Source organism: Hippichthys cyanospilos, chromosome 17 (assembly GCF_059441005.1).
Source record: "Hippichthys cyanospilos isolate Australia breed blue-spotted pipefish chromosome 17, RoL_Hcya_1.0, whole genome shotgun sequence".
In the NCBI taxonomy this organism is placed as follows: Eukaryota; Metazoa; Chordata; class Actinopteri; order Syngnathiformes; family Syngnathidae; genus Hippichthys; species Hippichthys cyanospilos.
This window is the reverse complement of record NC_142385.1, coordinates 13,344,884-13,363,476: the sequence shown is the minus strand read 5'-3', so window position 1 is coordinate 13,363,476 and position 18,593 is coordinate 13,344,884. Positions and strand designations below refer to the sequence as shown.

At 42.0% G+C, this 18,593-nt stretch overlaps 1 protein-coding gene across 1 annotated transcript in view; it reads left to right on the top strand.

The window, feature by feature from the left end:
• The first annotated feature begins 4,017 nt into the window (after positions 1-4,017).
• Positions 4,018-18,593, top strand: part of fam20cb (FAM20C golgi associated secretory pathway kinase b) — a 53,367-nt gene continuing 38,791 nt past the window's right edge. The window contains exons 1-3 of the mRNA XM_088438469.1: positions 4,018-5,186; positions 6,509-6,684; positions 10,488-10,566. Of these exons, the coding sequence (XP_088294595.1) occupies positions 4,669-5,186; positions 6,509-6,684; positions 10,488-10,566 (773 nt within the window). The 5' untranslated portion in view covers positions 4,018-4,668. The remainder of the gene's footprint in view (positions 5,187-6,508; positions 6,685-10,487; positions 10,567-18,593) is intronic.

Below are 18,593 nucleotides of genomic sequence, written 5' to 3'. Positions count from 1 at the left end.
TTTTTTTGTCCCCTCTTTAAGGCATTTTTTCCACTTTACGTCATCGACAACTGTGATGACCTGCGGGGTTGGCTGTGTTTATGTTGTTTTGCCTCCCTCTTCAGGCGTTCTAAAACATACCCCCTTGCGTAGAAAACTGAAGGTACAGATTAGTATACTGAGAGAAAAGATGATACCTTTTTTTTTCTCATACCCTAGCTCCAGACTTCGTCAGTTATCCCACAACAATCCTCTCCGATTACCACCGATACCCAGCCGATGAAATTCGATTTTTTTGTTTCCCCCCCACCCTAAAACGGCGACGTCACAGCCGTGCGTCCAAACAATGCTCGATCCGAACTCTCGTCTCGATTCCCGCCGAAAGTCCGGGCAACGATCGCATCAGACGGGGCCTTGTGAGGAACCACTGAGCCATCGACCGCCGCGATCCGTGGCCGACCGACATCAATACACATTCATCAGGGATCGTTTCACCTCGGGCCTGGGGCCGTCGTGACGTGAGGACGGGCAACAAGCATCACTTTGTCCTCTACATTGACACCTAACACCATGACAGGGAAATCAGTCCAATGGAACCTTGCTGGAAATCAGACACTGGCTACCTTCACATGGACAGAAATGAGCAGAATCTGGACCTTGTTCTTTTAGACTTAACGCCGCATCGGTATATAAGCCGCAGCAGCAAAAAATGAGCAAAAATCAAGTTTTGTCACGGATAAGCCGCACTGGAATATAAGCCGCCAGTTGTAACATCAGATTTTTATGCAGAAAGACGATAAATGGAAGATTTATTTGTTTATTTTTATTTCAAACGTTATTTTATTACCCGCTTCCTGTTGGCTAGCGAAAAAAAACCCTGCAGATAAGCCGCACTGCGGGGTTCAAATCATGAGAAAAAGTGTGGCTTATAGTTTGAAATATACGGTAAATAAAAATGGCCTACATATTTAACTAGGATGATTGCATTCACTATATTAATATCATGTAGCCATTTAATTGGCTGTCCCGGGTGTAGCCAATTTCTCAACATGTTTTACTACAGGTAACTGTGTTTACAATTTTTTCCGACTATGAGCCGCACCGTATTACAAGCCACAAGAGCAAAAAATGAAATCAAAATATATTTTTGTCACTAAATATTTCACTGAGCAGATGGACGGATGGAGCGACACACTCGGGCTGTTAGAATACTGCACCAACACAACAGTAACACGCCCGTTTGCGGTTACTAGTGAACAGTGTCGTCAACTTCTTCTGTCTCTCTTTGTTTACTGGGAGATTGCCCCCTAGTGGCTGTAAAAAAAAATCCCCCCGGTGGCCGGTAAGAAAAAAATGCATATACGCCACACTGCACTAGAAGCAGCAGGGTTCAAAGCATGAGAAAAAAGTCCTCGATTATGTCCAACATTCTTCCCTCTGTCTAACACAATAAACAATCCTGTGACACTCTGTGCTTCCCTCCGCACAATGAAGATGTCCAGCTGGGAGCCGCTATGCTCAGCTTCCGCTTGTTTCATTTAGCATCTCCATCAGCCTCATTAGCATTCCCCACCGGTGCTTTGGCGCTCTCAAGTCATCTCTACTTTTCACTCTTATGAATCTTTCCCCTCACCGACTTCTTAAGCACGACGCAACCTCCGCTCTCTTAGGCCTCCTTTAATTAGAAGACAATCTGAGACGTAATCACAAAGCGCGCGGTGGCTCACTGGTGCACGCGCGCCGCGTTACAGCTAGCTCCTTATTATGTGTACCCGCTAGTTGGAGCAGATGGGAAGCATGAGTGGAGCCCTAACGCGATGCCGATTAGCTTGCGAAAGACGTGACTAGTGGTCATTGTTATTGCTTTGATACATTTGTTGATCCCGGCTAAATCATGAAGGCTTAGCGGCTACGGGTAGAAGACTTACCCCGTTAGGTCTTTGCTTCCTGCTCCAGGGTTCAAATCGACAGGGTGAATCAGCATTTAGCTGTTATGCTGCATGTTATTGAATAAGTTTAAATCCTGTTAAGTGCAGGTTGAAAATCCATTTATTCCTACCTGAACTAATAATACGTTGCCAAATAATAATAATAAATAATTCATTTAAAATAATAATATATCAAGTAAAAATCATAATAAATAATACATTATTTATTTAAAATAATAATATATAAATAAATGATATATAAAACAAAAATCATAATAAATAAAATTAGTCAAATTAATAAAATTAAAATGAATAAATATACTGTATTTTCCGGACGATAAGTCACACCGGATTATAACCCGCACAGACAAAAATATAACAGAAAATGGTCATATATCAACCGCACTGGACTATAAGACGCAGCTTCCTGGATGTTTTTTCCATTTTCGTTTTTATTTAAAAGTTGTTGTTTTTTTTAACTGCTTGGTTACATCTTTATCACGCCTTCAACACAGACTGAACATGCCTGCAATTGAGAAACAAGAGTTGCGCTAACATATTTTCAACATAACACCAACACGCTTGTATTGTTAGAATACTGCACCGACACATTAGTAACATGCCCGCTTGTGCTTACAAGTAAAGAACGGGAAAAGGTGGTGAGTAAAACAGTTAAAACTCAAAATCAATACTTTGATTGCATTTTCTTCTGTCTTCCTTTGTTTACTGCCCTCTGATGGTTTGTTAAAAAAATGCAGATAAGGCGCAAAGTACAAAGTGTGGCTTATAGTCTGAAATTTATGGTAATAAAAATAATAATCATGTAAAATAAAAAAAGCATAAAGATTAAAATCAAAACAATAATTAACAAACAAAACAAAAATAATAATCAGTTTTTTCAAAGGTGTGTTATTGAACTAACTTTTTGAGGTGATTTTAACATGCTATATGCCAAATATTAGAAGGCGTATTTTCGATCGATTAGGATATTTTAGGACCGATTTTATTTTATCTCATTGTTGTGTTTTGGTGCTACATTATAGCCTTCTCATGCAATTAGTGCAAATTAAGACCTGTCATTTTAATGACAAAATCTGATACACGCAGTGCATGCAAAATAGTTCTATTTCACATAAAAACTTAAATTCAAAGATAGGCCTTAGCATAATGACATGGAAATGTGCAAGGCATGGTCGCATTTGAATATGGAGTGCAAATTGAAACGCATGAATATGGAAAATACCGAGTGTCAGATATGTTAATAATGGCAAAAAGTGTACTTATAGAATTGCAATTCTTGTGCTTTGAATTTTAATCCTTGCGTGTGCGAGAACTTTTACCATCATACTTTATGTGAACGGGAAAGCATTGAAAGAAAGACAATGGAGCTGAAATTTCACCCAGATGGTAAAAAAAATGGCGCTGCTGTTGGGGGTAATGCATTAGAAAAGTAATGTAATTACTGTCATGCATTATTTTTTGCTGTAACGTGATAGTGTGATAAATACCCACACAAAAAAACTATTTTTCTCGGCCCAAATGAATGCATTTTTAACCTGAAAGTGGTGTGTGTGTGGTTCCAAAATTCGCCAGAAACACCGCGAGATAGGAGGAGAAAAGTCCCACTAGCTGGTGTCCTATAACTCTGCTAAGATACCGCAAGAATGACGTCGAAGAAAGTGCTCCAAAAACGGTCCAAATACCGCACAAAGGTTAAACGTATACCGAAGCGGAGGAGCACACCGGAGCAGCATGGGAGTGTCTGCGGTGACTGATGAGCGCCCTAATAGGCCTGCCTAATGTTTCATTGATGGACTGACTTGTCGTCTCCATGGAGGCATTTCAGAGGGATTCCAGCAGATGAATTTCATGAGGATAAAAAAAAAAAATCGCTGCACTGTATATGAGCCGGGCTAAATATTGTCCGGTGAAAAGACGCCCCCTTTCCGCGCGGCCGGGAAGTGCAGTTTATTCCAGGAGGAGCACAGAGAATCATTTATGTGTGTGTCTCTCTCTCTCCCTGTCTGACTTCAACCAATCTGCGTGCAGTGACGCAGGGAGAAAGGCTGGATCTTGCCTCGGCGACACCGTCGTATTTAACACACCCACCCAGATGCTCACTTGCTACAAGGCGTGCTTCTTTCGCCTCTCCGATCCAGCTGTCCCGCTCCCTCCCTCGTCTCGTTACCTGCGCAAACAGAACCGCCTCCGTTGAGAATCGCTTACCCCGGATAGCTGATTTTTTTTTTTCTTTTTCCGTAAGTACGCGTCGATCACTCGCTGGGACTTTGCCGCGAAACAAAGCTCGATAGTGACAAGCAGAGCAGTGTTTTTTTTTTTTTTTTTTAAATCCGGATTCCGCTCGGACGTTGGAACGATACGCGTCTTCGGATTCGTATTCGGTTCCGCGTTTTGGCCCAGATGTGTTTGGAGACGATGACGATGTGGCTTGCGCAAATCGAGCCTTGGTCCGACCCGGTCCACCTGGACGCTCGCTGACGAACCTTTGAGCAGTCCGCACAAAAAAGCTCGGAGGGCGTCAAATCAAAACAAGAACTCTGATGCTGGAAGCACAACGCTTTGAACGCTGAATCCTCTACTGAAGACAGCAAGTGAAGATGGGTCATTGGTGTTTAATGTTTATTTCATTAGACTGGCGTCCAGTCTGATTAACATCATCAGCGATGTAGTCAGCCTGTGCATATGCGTGCTCATCATCTGCAGTAAATACTCGCATCTGCTCAAAAGGGAGACGGTGAAAATGATCCTCCTGCGCAAATTCCGGGTTTTGATCCTCATGGTGTTCCTGGTGGCGTGCTCCATGCATATCATGATCGACTTGCTGCCCAAGCTGGAGCGGCAAGGCGCGGGAGGCTGCTCCTGCTCGCACGCGCCCAGCGAGGAACCTCGAAGCTGGTCCAAGCAAGGCTGGCCCAACAAGCACACGCTGCGGATCCTGCAGGACTTCAGCAACGAGCCCGGCGCCTCCAACGTCTCGTCCCGTTCCCTGGAGAAGGCCGCCGCCGCCGCCGCCGCCGCCGGAGAAAAGACCCGGGCCTTCGGGAGGCCCGAGAACTACGGCCAGCGCGTGGACAGGAAGAGGCAGTTCGTCCAGGACGCGGCGGTCGGCGAGAAGGCGCCGGACAAGGGTTCCAGGCTGGCCGCCCTCTATGAGCACCCCTTGTACAAACGGCCCTTGCCTCCGCTCACCGATGAGGACACGCTGTTCAACGTCAACGCGGACATCCGATTTGACCCCAAAGCGGCGGAGCAGGAGTGGTTAAGTATTGTGTTTAGCATCTTCCATCCGGATCCGGAAAGCCGTCTTAGGAATTCTACCCAGGGCAGCGTAGCGGCCTAGTGGTCCGCCGCGCGGGTCGGAGGTTTGGGTTTGAATCTCTTCCGTGGACTTCCCGTCTGGAGTTTGCCTACGATTGCTTCCAGATCCCACAAACATACGCTGACACGGCTAGCTCATTTTTGAGGGTGCTCAAGCACCCTTAAACTGACTCCTATCACCCTCGCGGGTCGCGTACGATTACGTCAGGATCCCGCAAACAAGACACTGACGCGGCTAGCTCGTTTTTGAAGGTGCTCGAGCACCCTCGAACTGAATGCAATCACCTTCATGGTTTAATCTTGAGATTCTTTTTTTTTTTTTTACACTTCTAGCAAGCTACACTCCAAAACATTTGGGTTGAAAATAACCCAAATATGGGTAAAAAAGATAGACCCAATGTTTGGGTCAATTTTCACGTTTCCTTAGAACAAAACAACCCAACTTTGGTCATTATTTGCATCAGTCTCTTTTTTTTTGGACCAATAATTGGTAAATTTTTGATCCAGCTGTTTTGTTATTTGCTTGAAAGGTATTAATTTTCAACAAAATTATGATTTGAGCCGCCGGTTACTCCCACTTCTGCAACCAATCAAATGCTTGTGATCAGAAATGCTTTGAAATATTCAGAACCACATAACAGCTAATCCTAAAACGTCAGACATTTTGTCAAAATTGAAAATTAATTTTGAAAAATAGTAAAAAAATACCCATTTTCAGTGGACCAGTGAACCTATTAACTCCTGATAATGCGCAGCTGTGAACTGAAAGTCATTCCACATCAACAAGCATTATTCACTTCATTAAGTTAAAAAAAAACAAACACAATTCCAATCTGTTTTTAAATCATTCAATCCCAAAAACGTATTTTGACATTTTCCACAAGTCCAGACATTTAATCCAGGGTTGTTATTTCTATTTATTTTTTATTTTTTTGCCTAAAAATGGCTTTTACCGACTGAATTTCGTCATCAATAACTTTACATAATTATTAACTTTAGTAACTAAACTCATTGTAGTACCTATAAATTTATTTAGTACCTCTCCGGCCTCTTTGAAAAATACAAAACAAAAACGTAAAATTACGTCTTTGGGATTGAATGAGTTAATTTTCATTATTATATTTTTTTTTCATCCAAAATTCCTGCCCTGTCAGCCAGCTGTGACCCAAATGAGGACAAAACCGGATCTCAATGCCGAGCGATCGCATTTGTTTGCACGTGTCCAAAAAAAAAAAATAACAACCCGCAATCCCGTCACACAGGAACGGCGAAGGCAATCCCGAGGAGTTGAGCCCGACCGGAGAGCTGACGGCCGAGTCTTATCCCAACTGGCTGCGCTTCCACATTGGAATTAATCGTTACGAGCTGTACTCCAGGCACAATCCCGTCATCGACGCCCTGCTGAAGGATCTCGTCAATCAGAGGATCACCAGCGTGGGTGAGTCACGAGGTTCTGTTTTTATTTTAGCTTCACATTCAAACTTTTTTTTTGAATTTTGCTCTTGGAGCACCTATATAAGATTTTTTTTGTGCATTCAAACCATCTCAACGGTCCAACATATCAGCATCACACCGACGCGATCGGATCGTTGGAATACTGCACCGACACTACAGTAAGATGCCCGATGCGTTCACTAGTGGCGAATAAAATAGAAATTCCAGCTCAAAATCAATAATTCGATAGTGACTCCGTCTGTCTCGGTTTGTTTACTAGTGGAGAGTGCCCCCTGGTGGTGAATAAATAGCAGCTCAAACTCAAAATCCGTCCTTCCATAGTGTCTTCCTCTGTCTTGGTTTGTTTACTAAGATATTTCCCCCTGCTGGCGAGTAAAATAGCAGTTCAAACTCCAAACTGATATTTGGAAAGTCTCTTCCGCTTCCTCGGTTACTTTACTAGAAGATTGCCCTCTGGTGGCGAGTAAAATAGCAGTTCAAACTCAAAATTCATACTTCAATAGTATCTTTCTCTCTGTTGGTTTACTAGTGGAGAGTGCCCCCTTGTGGCGAGGAAAATAGCAGTTCAAGCTCAAAATCAATATTCGATCGTCTTCCTCTGTGTTGTTTTGTTTACTAGAAAATTCCCCCCCGCTGGCGAGTAAAATAGTAGTTGAAAATCGACATTTCGATAGCGTCTTCCTCCGTCTCGGGTTATTTCCGAGGAGACTGCCCCCTCGTGGCAAGTAAAATAGCAGTTCACACTCAAAATGGATTTTTCGATAGCGTCTTCCTCCGTCTCGGTTTGTTTACCAGTGGCGAGCGCCCCCTGGTGGCGAGTAAAATAGCAGCTAAAAATCAACTTTGATAGTGTCTTCCTCTGCCTCGGTTTGTTTACGAGGAGATTGCCCCCTGGTGGCTAGTTAAAAAACTGCAGATAAGCCGCACTGGACTATTTTATCCCTTTGTTAACTTTTCATCTCGTTGTTGAAATACTGTGCTTTTTTTATGGCTATTTTTCCACTTGGGAGCCAATCGGAATCATAATTCGGACCCATTTTTGGTACATTTGCGGTAATTGTACAGCTTGAATGGGTTTCCGCTTTAGGTTTTCGACGGCTACTTAGCGCCGAATAAACGTGCTGCAATTTGATTTCAAATCAAACGCTTCTTGATAGACAAATACGGGAACAGAAAAGTCTCACAGACACCTGACAGAGCTGGTGTATTTTTTTTTTTTTTTCTCTCTCTCAAATTCGGCAGGGATCGTCTTCCTGTTTGGCTCGGTCCGTTTCCCAAATTCCACAAGTGTTTCTCGCCTCGGGGTCGCTCCTGTTGCAGTAGGTCTTAAAAAGGGATTCTTTTTTTTTCGCCAAAACTCCGAGCGGCCTTCAACCGAGACCGAGAACTTTACCCAAAGTGCGGCAAAAAAGCAAACGCTCCCGGATTGCTTTTTGCGCTCCGGTTTCCGAGCGTCTGTGGCGTGATCTTCTCGCGCTTGAGGAAAGCGCGCTCCAGCCAGTTAAATACATGGTGACGCAGTAATTACAGAGCCGTGACACAGGCCCGGGGCGCCACACCAACACCGGCCAGCAGCGCTGTGTTATTATCTCAACTTGGGGAAAGCGTTTCCCTGCACGTTTTATACGCCGACACATTCTTTTGCATTAACAAAGACTCGGAAAGGATCACAAAAGTTTTGATTTGTTCTATTTTTAATCCCCTGCAAGACATAATGGAAATAGAAATCATTCAGGCCCCCCAGTCGTGACATTTATTTTTTTGGGTGGCGTTTTGTGCATTCCTTTGGTCTTTACATCAAAGGGAAAGCGTCGGAAGAAGACTAGGGGAGCTGAAATTTTACCCAGATGGTGACATGTCAAAATTCAACATGTCGTTTTCACTTGCTGTGGTATTTTGTCCATTCTTCGTTCTTTACATCAAAGGGAAAGAATAGAAAGAGGACTAGGGGAGCTGAAATTTCACCCACACGGTGACATCAATATTCAACATGCCCTATTCACTTACCGTGGTATTTTGTGCATTCCTTTGGTCTTGGCATCAAATGGAAAGCATTGACAGATGACTAGGGGAGCTGAAATTTCACCCAGATGGTGGTGTCACTATTCAACATATCGTATTCACTTACCGTGGTATTTTGTCCATTCCTTTGGTCTTTGCATCAAATGGAAAACATTGACAGAAGACTAGGGGAGCTGAAATTTCAACCAGATGGTGACGCCAAAATTCAACATGTCGTATTCACTTACTGTGGTATTTTGTCCATTCTTTTTTCTTTACGTCAAAGGGAAAGCATTGGAAGAAGACTAGGGGAGCTGAAATTTCACCCAGATGGTGACATGTCAAAATTCAACATGTCGTATTCACTTACTGTGGTATTTTGTCCATTTCTTTGTTCTTTACATCAAAGGGAAAGAATAGAAAGAAGACACTAGGGAGCTGAAATTTTACCCAGATGGTGTTCAACATGGCACGTCCACTTAGTGTATTTTTCTGACTATAAATCGCCTCAGTAAGTAAGCTGCAGCAGTAAAAATTGAGGGGAAAAAAACTGAACATCTATTGTACATCAAATTTGCATATCACTAAAGATCTTTTTCAATTTATACTTAATGTTTATATTTTTTATACTTTATTTTTAAACACATTTTTTCAGTTCTATTTTATAGTTCTTCAGTAAATTGACACCATCAACAGATACACACATTTCCTTTACCAGTGTACTGCCAGCTGGTGGCAGGTTAAAAAAAAAAAAAAGTGGATTGGACCATAAGCCACAGGGGCTCAAATCATGAGAAAAAAGTTGCGGCTTATAGTCTGAAAAATATCGTAGTTATCAGACTGCCAGGAAAATGAGCCAAAAATGGTGAAAATACTACACAAGGACTACAATTTTAATTGATTTCACTAATAGTCTGTGCAATAGCGAAATGCTTGCGCATTGACACTTTGAGTGTTGTGCTGCGGAGCTTCTTTGCTGACATTATTGACGTAAACAAGCTTTGCTCCCGCTTTGTTAAGGCGTCAAACATGAGTGAAGCCCGGCGGGCACAAATGCGTACTTCTTATCGCGCTTAATGGGTTTATTAACGCGTTGTTTAATTTTTTTGCAGCTTTATGAGGAAAGCTTTTTGGGAAACAACTGGAATAAAGGCTTTGCATGATATGGAGCTTAACGGAGTTCGTTCACTCGCACTTTTGTTTGTAAAACAACATATGATAAAGTCATTGGATTTAATTAAAACAGTGATTTGTTTTTTGTTTTTTTTGTTTTTCGTTAATCATAATTAAGGCTTTTTTTTTTGAGAAATGAGATGGTACTGTCAATTAAATTTGCAAGGTTTTAGCTGGCTAGAGTGCTACAATTTGAACTCATCCACTGCCGTTGACGGTTATAGACGTCCTTATCCATTTTTATTTGGCTGGCAGTGAATTAAATCTTTCTGGTCGTTATATGTATGTAACTGGCATATATCTAAGAATAAAAAATAATTACTGTACATTTCAGACTCTAATCCACTCAAGCTTTGAGCTTTGCGGCTTGTAGTCCAGTGCAGTTTATCTGCAGTTTTTGTTTCTTTTTAACTGGCCACCAGGGGGCAATCTCCTGGCAAACAAAAGGAGAGGCGATAGAAGTATTGCATTTGAACTGCTGTTTGACTCGTCACTCAGGGGCACTTTCCACTAGTAAACTCAACCAGGCATGTTAATGTTGTGTTGGTGCAGTAATATTTCTTTCTCCACCCATTATTCACGATTCCTTTTTTGGTTGTTTTACTCCATCAGCCATGAAATCTGGAGGGACCCAACTCAAGCTCATTATGACCTTCCAGAACTATGGACAAGCTCTCTTCAAGCCCATGAAGTAAGATATTTTTTATTTTAATTTTTCAGTTTTACTGCTTGACCTTCAAAAGTATGTGTTGTGTATTTATTAGTATACTATTCCTTTTCTCATAGTCACTTTTCTCGGCTCTTGCGTTGGACCGTGTTTACAGTTTGTCTGAATTGAAGTGAGTTTTGACATCGAATGAGTCCTCCCTGTCAGTAGTTGGCGCCATACTGCCACAGTTTCATTTGCGGATCTTAAGCATCAGAAAAATGAGTTTTTGTTCTCGGTTTGTCATTGTGTTCAATCAGAATTTGTTTAGGAAAGTACTAGGTGTGTTGATCTTTATCTTACTAGGATTGGTCTTTATTTTGGTTATGAAACTTCCTATTCAAAAGGATGTAGTGGTCATTTTAGGCACGAGTTATTTTTTTTTTTAAAAACATATTTTCATAAAGTAGGTAAAGGCATACTGTATAAATTTTGCTTGGTGCTGTTTTGGTTTTACTCAAGATCAACACACTGGCCTTTTTGTGTTTATATGCACGCTATAAAACCCGAGTGAACGTTTCCATCGTATTACTTACTGTAACTAAGCGCTTCTAAAAACGCCAGTTATAAAAAAAGAGGAGGCCCAATTAACATGATGAAGATGGCGGCTCGAAGGTTGTTATCTTGATCCGCCGCGCTTTAAAGAACTGCACACATGGAGCCATCGACTCATAAAAGCGAATGAAAAGGCCGCTGTAAGAAATGACTTAATGTGATCTCGCAATCCGCCTTTGATGGACAATTTAACAGCTGCTTTTTTAGCGCTAATACCGTGTAATAAGTGTACTTTTTGGCTTAGCGCCAGTCGCAATTGAAAGCACGTCGCTCGCATACGTTCCGCGGTTTCGCGTTATTTGTCATTCGGTTTCCTAAAACCAGTCCTCGAACGTTGCCAAGGGCCATTTGTTCGGCGCCTCGCGTTTTAATTGCGGAGCCGCGCCCCGTTCCTTTTTCACGTTTCAAAATCAGACGGGTCAGAGGCGAGCGGGAACCAAACGAATACTTTTGTTTTGGTTTTCCCGCCACCGCTATGTTCGGGGCTGAACTTGGCGAGATAAGGAAAGCCCACCCGCCGCTGGATACATTAGAAAGTTGGATTAATTCACTTTCTCCACAATGTCTCGTTTAGATAACGCCCCCCCCCCAGAGAAGTACACTTTGCTCCTAATCCTTCCTCAATTCCTGGATTTAAATGTCACCCGTCTTTTGTGATGCTGATTGTAATTTAATTGCGGGTTAATGGCGTCCTACGCCGTCTAATGTTTGGCCCCGACTTGTCAGCGTACGCAAGGAGGTTAAGCCCGCACTTGATAGGTAGCGGGGGCCGTTCTGAGGCGGGTGTAATTACTGCTTCGGTCGGATGACGCCAAGTCAGCCACAACACGCTTGAAATCGTACCGAGATGAAAATCGGAAGGGAAAAGAGGGGAGCCGTGGAAATGCATCTACTTATTGAATACGTCTGTGACGATGAGGCGCTCTAAAGCCTCACGCCGGCAGGAAGTACTTGTCAATACTATCTCTCCCAGTCTATGCTATGAAGTACCAAACCAAAAATATCATCCCATACCATACAACACAATACCATACTTCACCATGCCATAAAATGCCGTAAAAAATTCCCTCTCATACCATACTATGCAATACCGTACTTTACCGCGCCATATCAACCCGGACCTTACCACGTCATTCCCTAAACTACCAAACCATGCCATAAAATAGCAAACTACGTCATGCCATAAAAATTGCATCCCGTGCCGCAATATTCAATACCATGCCACTAAAATACCGACACATAATCTTTTGGGTCTCATTATACATGTTTTTTTTTTTGGTCCGCTGACCAAAAGGGTTGTTTGACAACAGTTATTGCACGGTAGTTTATTACAAAAAACCTAGTAACCCGTTTTATTATGTTGCACTCAGTAAGTACCTCATACAGTGGACCCCCGTGTTACAACGTCCCTGACTTATGTTATTTTCATGTTGCGACGTAGAATTTTTTTCATCACCCCTTAATGACTTTTTCCCGGTTTTGCGACTGTCATGCCTTTCTATATTTTTATTTATGATGTTTTCTGATTGTATACATGTATATGATCTATACGTAGCACTTACTGTACTATTTTGGGAGCAATTTTTAATATGTATGTTCAATTTTGACGTTTTTACCTGGGGTTCTAAACGCGTTAGCTATTTAACATTGGATTGCCCGTCATACGGCGAATTCGCCATACGAGCCCAACCGCTGTAACACGGGGGCCCGCTGTATATGCGTAAAAAACCCCATGAGACTGAAAGTAAATTGCAAACGCTGGATGCGAATGGGGCTAAACGTACGGCCAACGGCTCGGACGCAAATCCGTGGCTTAACAGTTGTCATCGCTGCGTGACGTTTGATCATCCTGAAGGCCAAAGGCAAGCAGGCGGGAAGAAAAAAAAAAAAAGGAAGGAAATGGGGGATGTGCGTGTGTGTTGGTCGGTTCGTACCCCACCCCCAACCGCCAATCCCGCTCGGATGCACTTGACTTGAATGAAATAGGGCAACCCAAGCTGACGTGTGTGTGTGTGTGTGTGTGTGTGTGTGTGTGTGTGAGAGAGTGCTCACTTGGACTGTGATCAAGGTCTCGCCAGATTTGCTCACTCATTCCCGCCATTTACATCACAGACGGCGCATCCGCACGCCGACGTCCCCTTTGATTCGTCGTGTCACGCAGACGGGGGCGTCGCGCGCCCGCCCATCAACCAGGAAGTCAATCAGGCGCGCGCTCGGCGTCTTGAGCGCTCATATCGATCCCACCAGCTGTATCTGTCGAAAACAGCCCGCTATTTTCGGAACCTCCGCTAAGCGCTGTCTTCTGCTTGGTTTTCTGTTGTCTGTTTGGCTCAAACACACACGCGGGAATCAATACCAGGACTGCGTATATTGACACGGCCGTATTACGTTTTCTTCTTTGCTTTGCTTTTTCAAGAGGGTGCAAGAAAAAAAATCCTTTTTTTTGTGTATGGGCAGGTTGCGTTATAATTGCTTTTCGCTAAAGGAGGATGACAGAAAAACGAGAGCACCTATAAACAAACATTTGACTTACAAACATTCCGATATACGAATAGTTTCCTGTAAACACGATTTTAGCGCATTTTGCTAATGAAAGATTACAGAAGAAATTAGTCCGTTTTTTAAACTGGGTGAACTGGATTTCATTTATTATTGATTACAGACTATCCTCTACGTACGAACATTCGGAGATACGAACATTGGTAAATACGAATGTTTTTATCACATTTTGCTAATGGCCATTACCAAAAAAACGACGAAATATTTGTAACTATCGTAGGTAATACAGCTAAATCTCGCCTATGCATTTAATCCCAAAGATGTGTTTTTACTTTGTTTAATAAAAGTACAGACGTTTAATCCCAGGTAGCTATTTTTTTTTGTGAAGTGTCTAAAACTGTCTGGTCGGAAGTAACTTATTACTTTGGGTAATTAAGTACTGAAGTAATCAACTATTTAGTTACTGCGGTACAAAAAGAATCGTTATTTTCAGCACTAAGTAACTAAACCGCTACTTTCCTGAAGTAACGATGACTCCAGGTATTACGAAAGTAATTAATTCGTTGATTGATTAGTACCAGCCATTTTTAGCCAAACTTCAAACATGAAAGACAATACCGATTGATGAAAAAATACAAAAATAAAAGTTTTAGTCTCGCACCGGTGTTGTTTCCGGTGGTCAGTATCCATGACGACACTTTTGAATTCATACTTAGTTTGTATTTTAGGGGAGGAAGGGGAGACTGTTGTGAAAACGGACTCCGCCCCATGACACTGTGTCTGCGGTGCGGTTTTCCAAAACATACTGTAGTACAACCCGACCCGTCTCATGACATACCGCGTGATGTTTTTCAACATTTTAACAGCGTCATGTGACCAAGACTGCGTTTTGCGGCACCACACACGATACTTTAAATACTATACATATTTTGCATGTCTGCCGGTTGCCATAACTTGCTTGACCAAAAAATTAGAAAGTGATTGTTAAATGCAAGACAAACATATTTCGCATATTGTAATATAATTGCAGTGTATAAAGAAGCTAAAAAAAAAAAGTCCCTCAATTTTCTTTGTAAATATTGTTACATCATAGCTTTTTATTTACTGTACTGGGTTCTGGCAACAATTTTCGTGGAGGAACTGATGTCATTCAAAGGGCAGCTAAGCAAAAACATTTGAGGACAGTGCTGCTTAACTCATTCCATACCAAAGACATATTTTTACGTTTTTGACTTTCCAGTTCAGACCTTGAATATCAGGTATGTTTTTTCAAATTATAGAATATTTGTAGTGACATGTGATGTTCTCAGATAATACAGGCCTAGTTTTTTGGGGGAGGAATTTCTTTCATTTATTATGGGAAGCTCCAAGTGCTAATTTTGTCTTTAATGAAAGAGCTAACTACTTACGATGTATAACAAAACACAAAAATAGCAACAACCATTCTGCCAGTACAGGAAGACAAATAATGGAGTCCTATAACAAGATGGTCTTTGCAGATGTTTTTTCTCTACTGCTGAGGCATTCCTCTTCTACTTTGCAATAACTGAAAATTTAAGGTTAAAAGTTAGAAATGTTTTGAGTTTTTAGGGGGCATTCAAAGTAGTAGAAAACTGTGCCGCAAACGTGGTTCTGACAGAGCTTTACGGCTGCGATTTTGAAAGTCTTCACACCCGACTTGGTCGACTTTTTCCCTCTTGCCCTAATGTTCTCATTGTTCAGTACGATGCCGTGCCCCCAAATTTAACCTTGCTTTAAAAAAAAAGTTAAAATGAGCATTCTCGTCTTTGTGAAGGTACTTTTCAGTATCCGTATAATATATATTCTTATTTCTTCAAAATGCGCACGGGAAAATTGTCCTATGCGGCAAATGGCAAATCAATACCCACTTTTTGATCAACAATACAAGCGGTAGCACGATTCTCAAAGTCGACTTCATTTGCAGTTCAATTTTCTTTTCAGGTCTGCCGCGCCTCTGTCTCGGCGCCATTATGGCTTCGCGCCGAAGTTATTTCGAGGGAGATGATTGTAATATTTACAGTGAAATTAGCGTAGGAGCACACAATGGCCATTAGCTGATGAGTGCGGATGATCGACAAAAGGAGGCGGGGGAACGGCCCCTGATTGATGTAATGACGGCCTTCCGCTCCTTCCTGCTCCCACTTAATTGTAGCACTTGCCAATCAGCCGGCCGGCTCGGTCTCATCCCAATCAATGGGGGTATTCTTACGGGACCCGCCGGCCAGATCCCCCAATGGGCTGATCCATAATTGTGCTGGAGCGTGAGTCATCTTTGAGTGACGCTGTGGGGAGACGGGTGGGTAGGGGGCGACATGATGTCGCCTAGTTTGTGTCAATAATGTATTGACAAAAGCGCAAATAATAGCCTGGAGGAAACGTCTGTGTTAAATGTGGGATAATAGCGATAAATATGGACTGCGGCGCGCAGGAAATGATGCGGCGGGAGGCAGAAAAATGACATTTGTCTCTGCCCAAGCAGATTTTAGCTTCTTTCTTGTGGACTTACCAAAAATGTTGGGTTGGAATTGTGCCTTTAAGGGGTGTGGCCTATTATGGCACCCAGGTGTTTTCATTTTGTATTTAGGTGTTTGACACTCCTGAAATTGATATTCGTATATCACGTCCATCTATCTATCTATCTATCTATCTATCTATCTATCTATCTATCTATCTATCTATCTATCTATCTATCTATCTATCTATCTATCTATCTATCTATCTATCTATCTATCTATCTATCTATCTATCTCTCTCTCTCTCTCTCTCTCTCTCTCTCTCTATCTATCTATCTATCTATCTATCTATCTATCTATCTATCTATCTATCTATCTATCTATCTATCTATCGATCGATCGATCGATCGATCTCTATTGATCTCTATTTATCTCTATTTCTATCTATCTATGTATCCAACCATCCATCCAATGGTAGTTTTGCTACGAGGTCGCATGCAACAAGATTCGAAAGCCACAAGATTTGATGTCTCATTTTTTAATCAATTAATTATTATTGGAGGGAAATTGGATGTTGTTTTCTTTCATTGCTAATCAGAAATATTCACATCATTAGTCTTTTTTGCCATCTTTTGATCTTTAGACCAAAGGAATTTCCCATCATAGAGAAAGCGTTGAAAGAGGATGCCAGGGAGCTGAAATTTCACCGAGGTGGTGAAGTTCACCATGACATTATTCCGTAGTGATCACACTACCAGAAGAGTGCAAACTCTTGGCCAAAACACTGTGATAAAGCTGTAGAATAAAATCACCCCAAAATGTTCAAAATCCTGCTCGGAGAAGCCTATAGGAATCCGTTTGTCAAATGTAGCTAGCTCACTGAAATTGTTTTTCAATTTATTTCTCATTTTTCATTTCCCCGGCCCGCAAACACAGTTTATTTCCCCGAATGTTTTCCGTCACGCCGACTTGTTTATTGCGTAATGGCTTCACAAGGTCCTCTGTGCCTACGCTTTGACATTGAGTCAGGAAATAAAAGGACAAAGCGCCTGGAGACAAGTCATTCAGAGAGAGATGGCCGTTCCAGTTAGAACTTCACAGACGGGGGTGGGGGGCGTCGCCGGCCAGGTATAAAGCGAATGCCCGCAATGTACACAATGGCGCGACACAAAGACCAAACTTGGGTAAACCATTTCAACATCGGGACAAAAACAATCGAATGCGCGCGCATCGTTGCTCGGCAGGCAACGCATGGATGCCGTCCCTGGAGTACACGCCGTATCACGCGCTTTTAATTCCGAATCCACGCACATTTCAAACAAGTTTTTTCCTGTTATTACGCGTACAATAGATTCCGAACACAGACGCCATTAATATACATCCGCAAACACAACAATGCATGCTGAGCGCATGAATAATGGCGCACACAATAGCTTGAAAATGACTCCAACTACTAAGCCATTAAGTCTGTTTACCAACCGCCGAATGATTGACTTGAAAGTATAATTACCGAGCAATGCGTTTAGCGACGTTAAGAAGCCCCTCTCAGATTCATATTTTGACTGGTTCTTTTGTGTTAAGCGTTCCGCTAGGTGTTTTTCTAAAGCGGGATTTTAAATAGACCAAGAAAAAAAAAAATTGGTAAAAGCTGCGGGGTGAGCAGCAGAGTGATTATGAGGAATCCAATCGCGCCTTCGGGCTTCATTAGCTGCCCCCACCGCAACGGCCAACACCCCGATTTATGCTTGTATAAAAATATTTATACTACACTGGCAAACGTGTATTTGGAGAGAAAGGATAATGTAGATTTCGGCACATGGAGTCAAAAACGGTTTGACTTCCAAGTGTAATGATTCCATCGCGTTTGAACTGCTTTATTACTTGCCACAAGGGGGCACTACCCACTGGTAAACAGCATCAGGCATGCTATTATTGTGTTGGTGCAGTATTCGAACAATCCAAGTGTTATGTTGAAAGTATGTTGCTGTTATTCCCAAACGTGTATGTTCAAGTAGAGTTGAATAAAAAGTGAAAAAAAAATCAAAACAAATACATTTAAAAAAAACAAACAAAAAAAAACTTCCATATACCATCGTTTGGCGTAAATATCTGATGTTACAACCTGCGGATTATAATCTGATGCAGCCCACATGTGACAAAAATAAAATGCAAAATTTTTGTTTGTGCGTCTTATCTGGTAGGTTTTATTGCTCGAAAAATACCGTACATGCATTGAACGTAGCTGCCCTGATAGCAAGTAGCGGTACTGGGATCAAAAGTTTGAGGAACGGTTTGATTTCAAAGTGCGACGATTTCGTTTCGTTTGAACTGCTATTTTATTTGCCACCATTGAACACTCTCCACTAGTAAACAGCATCATGCATGCTATTGTTGTGTTGGTGCAGTATTCGAAGAATCCAAGTGTTATGTCGAAAATATTTTGGTGGTGCTGTTATTCCCAAACATGGAGCGATGTTCAATCTG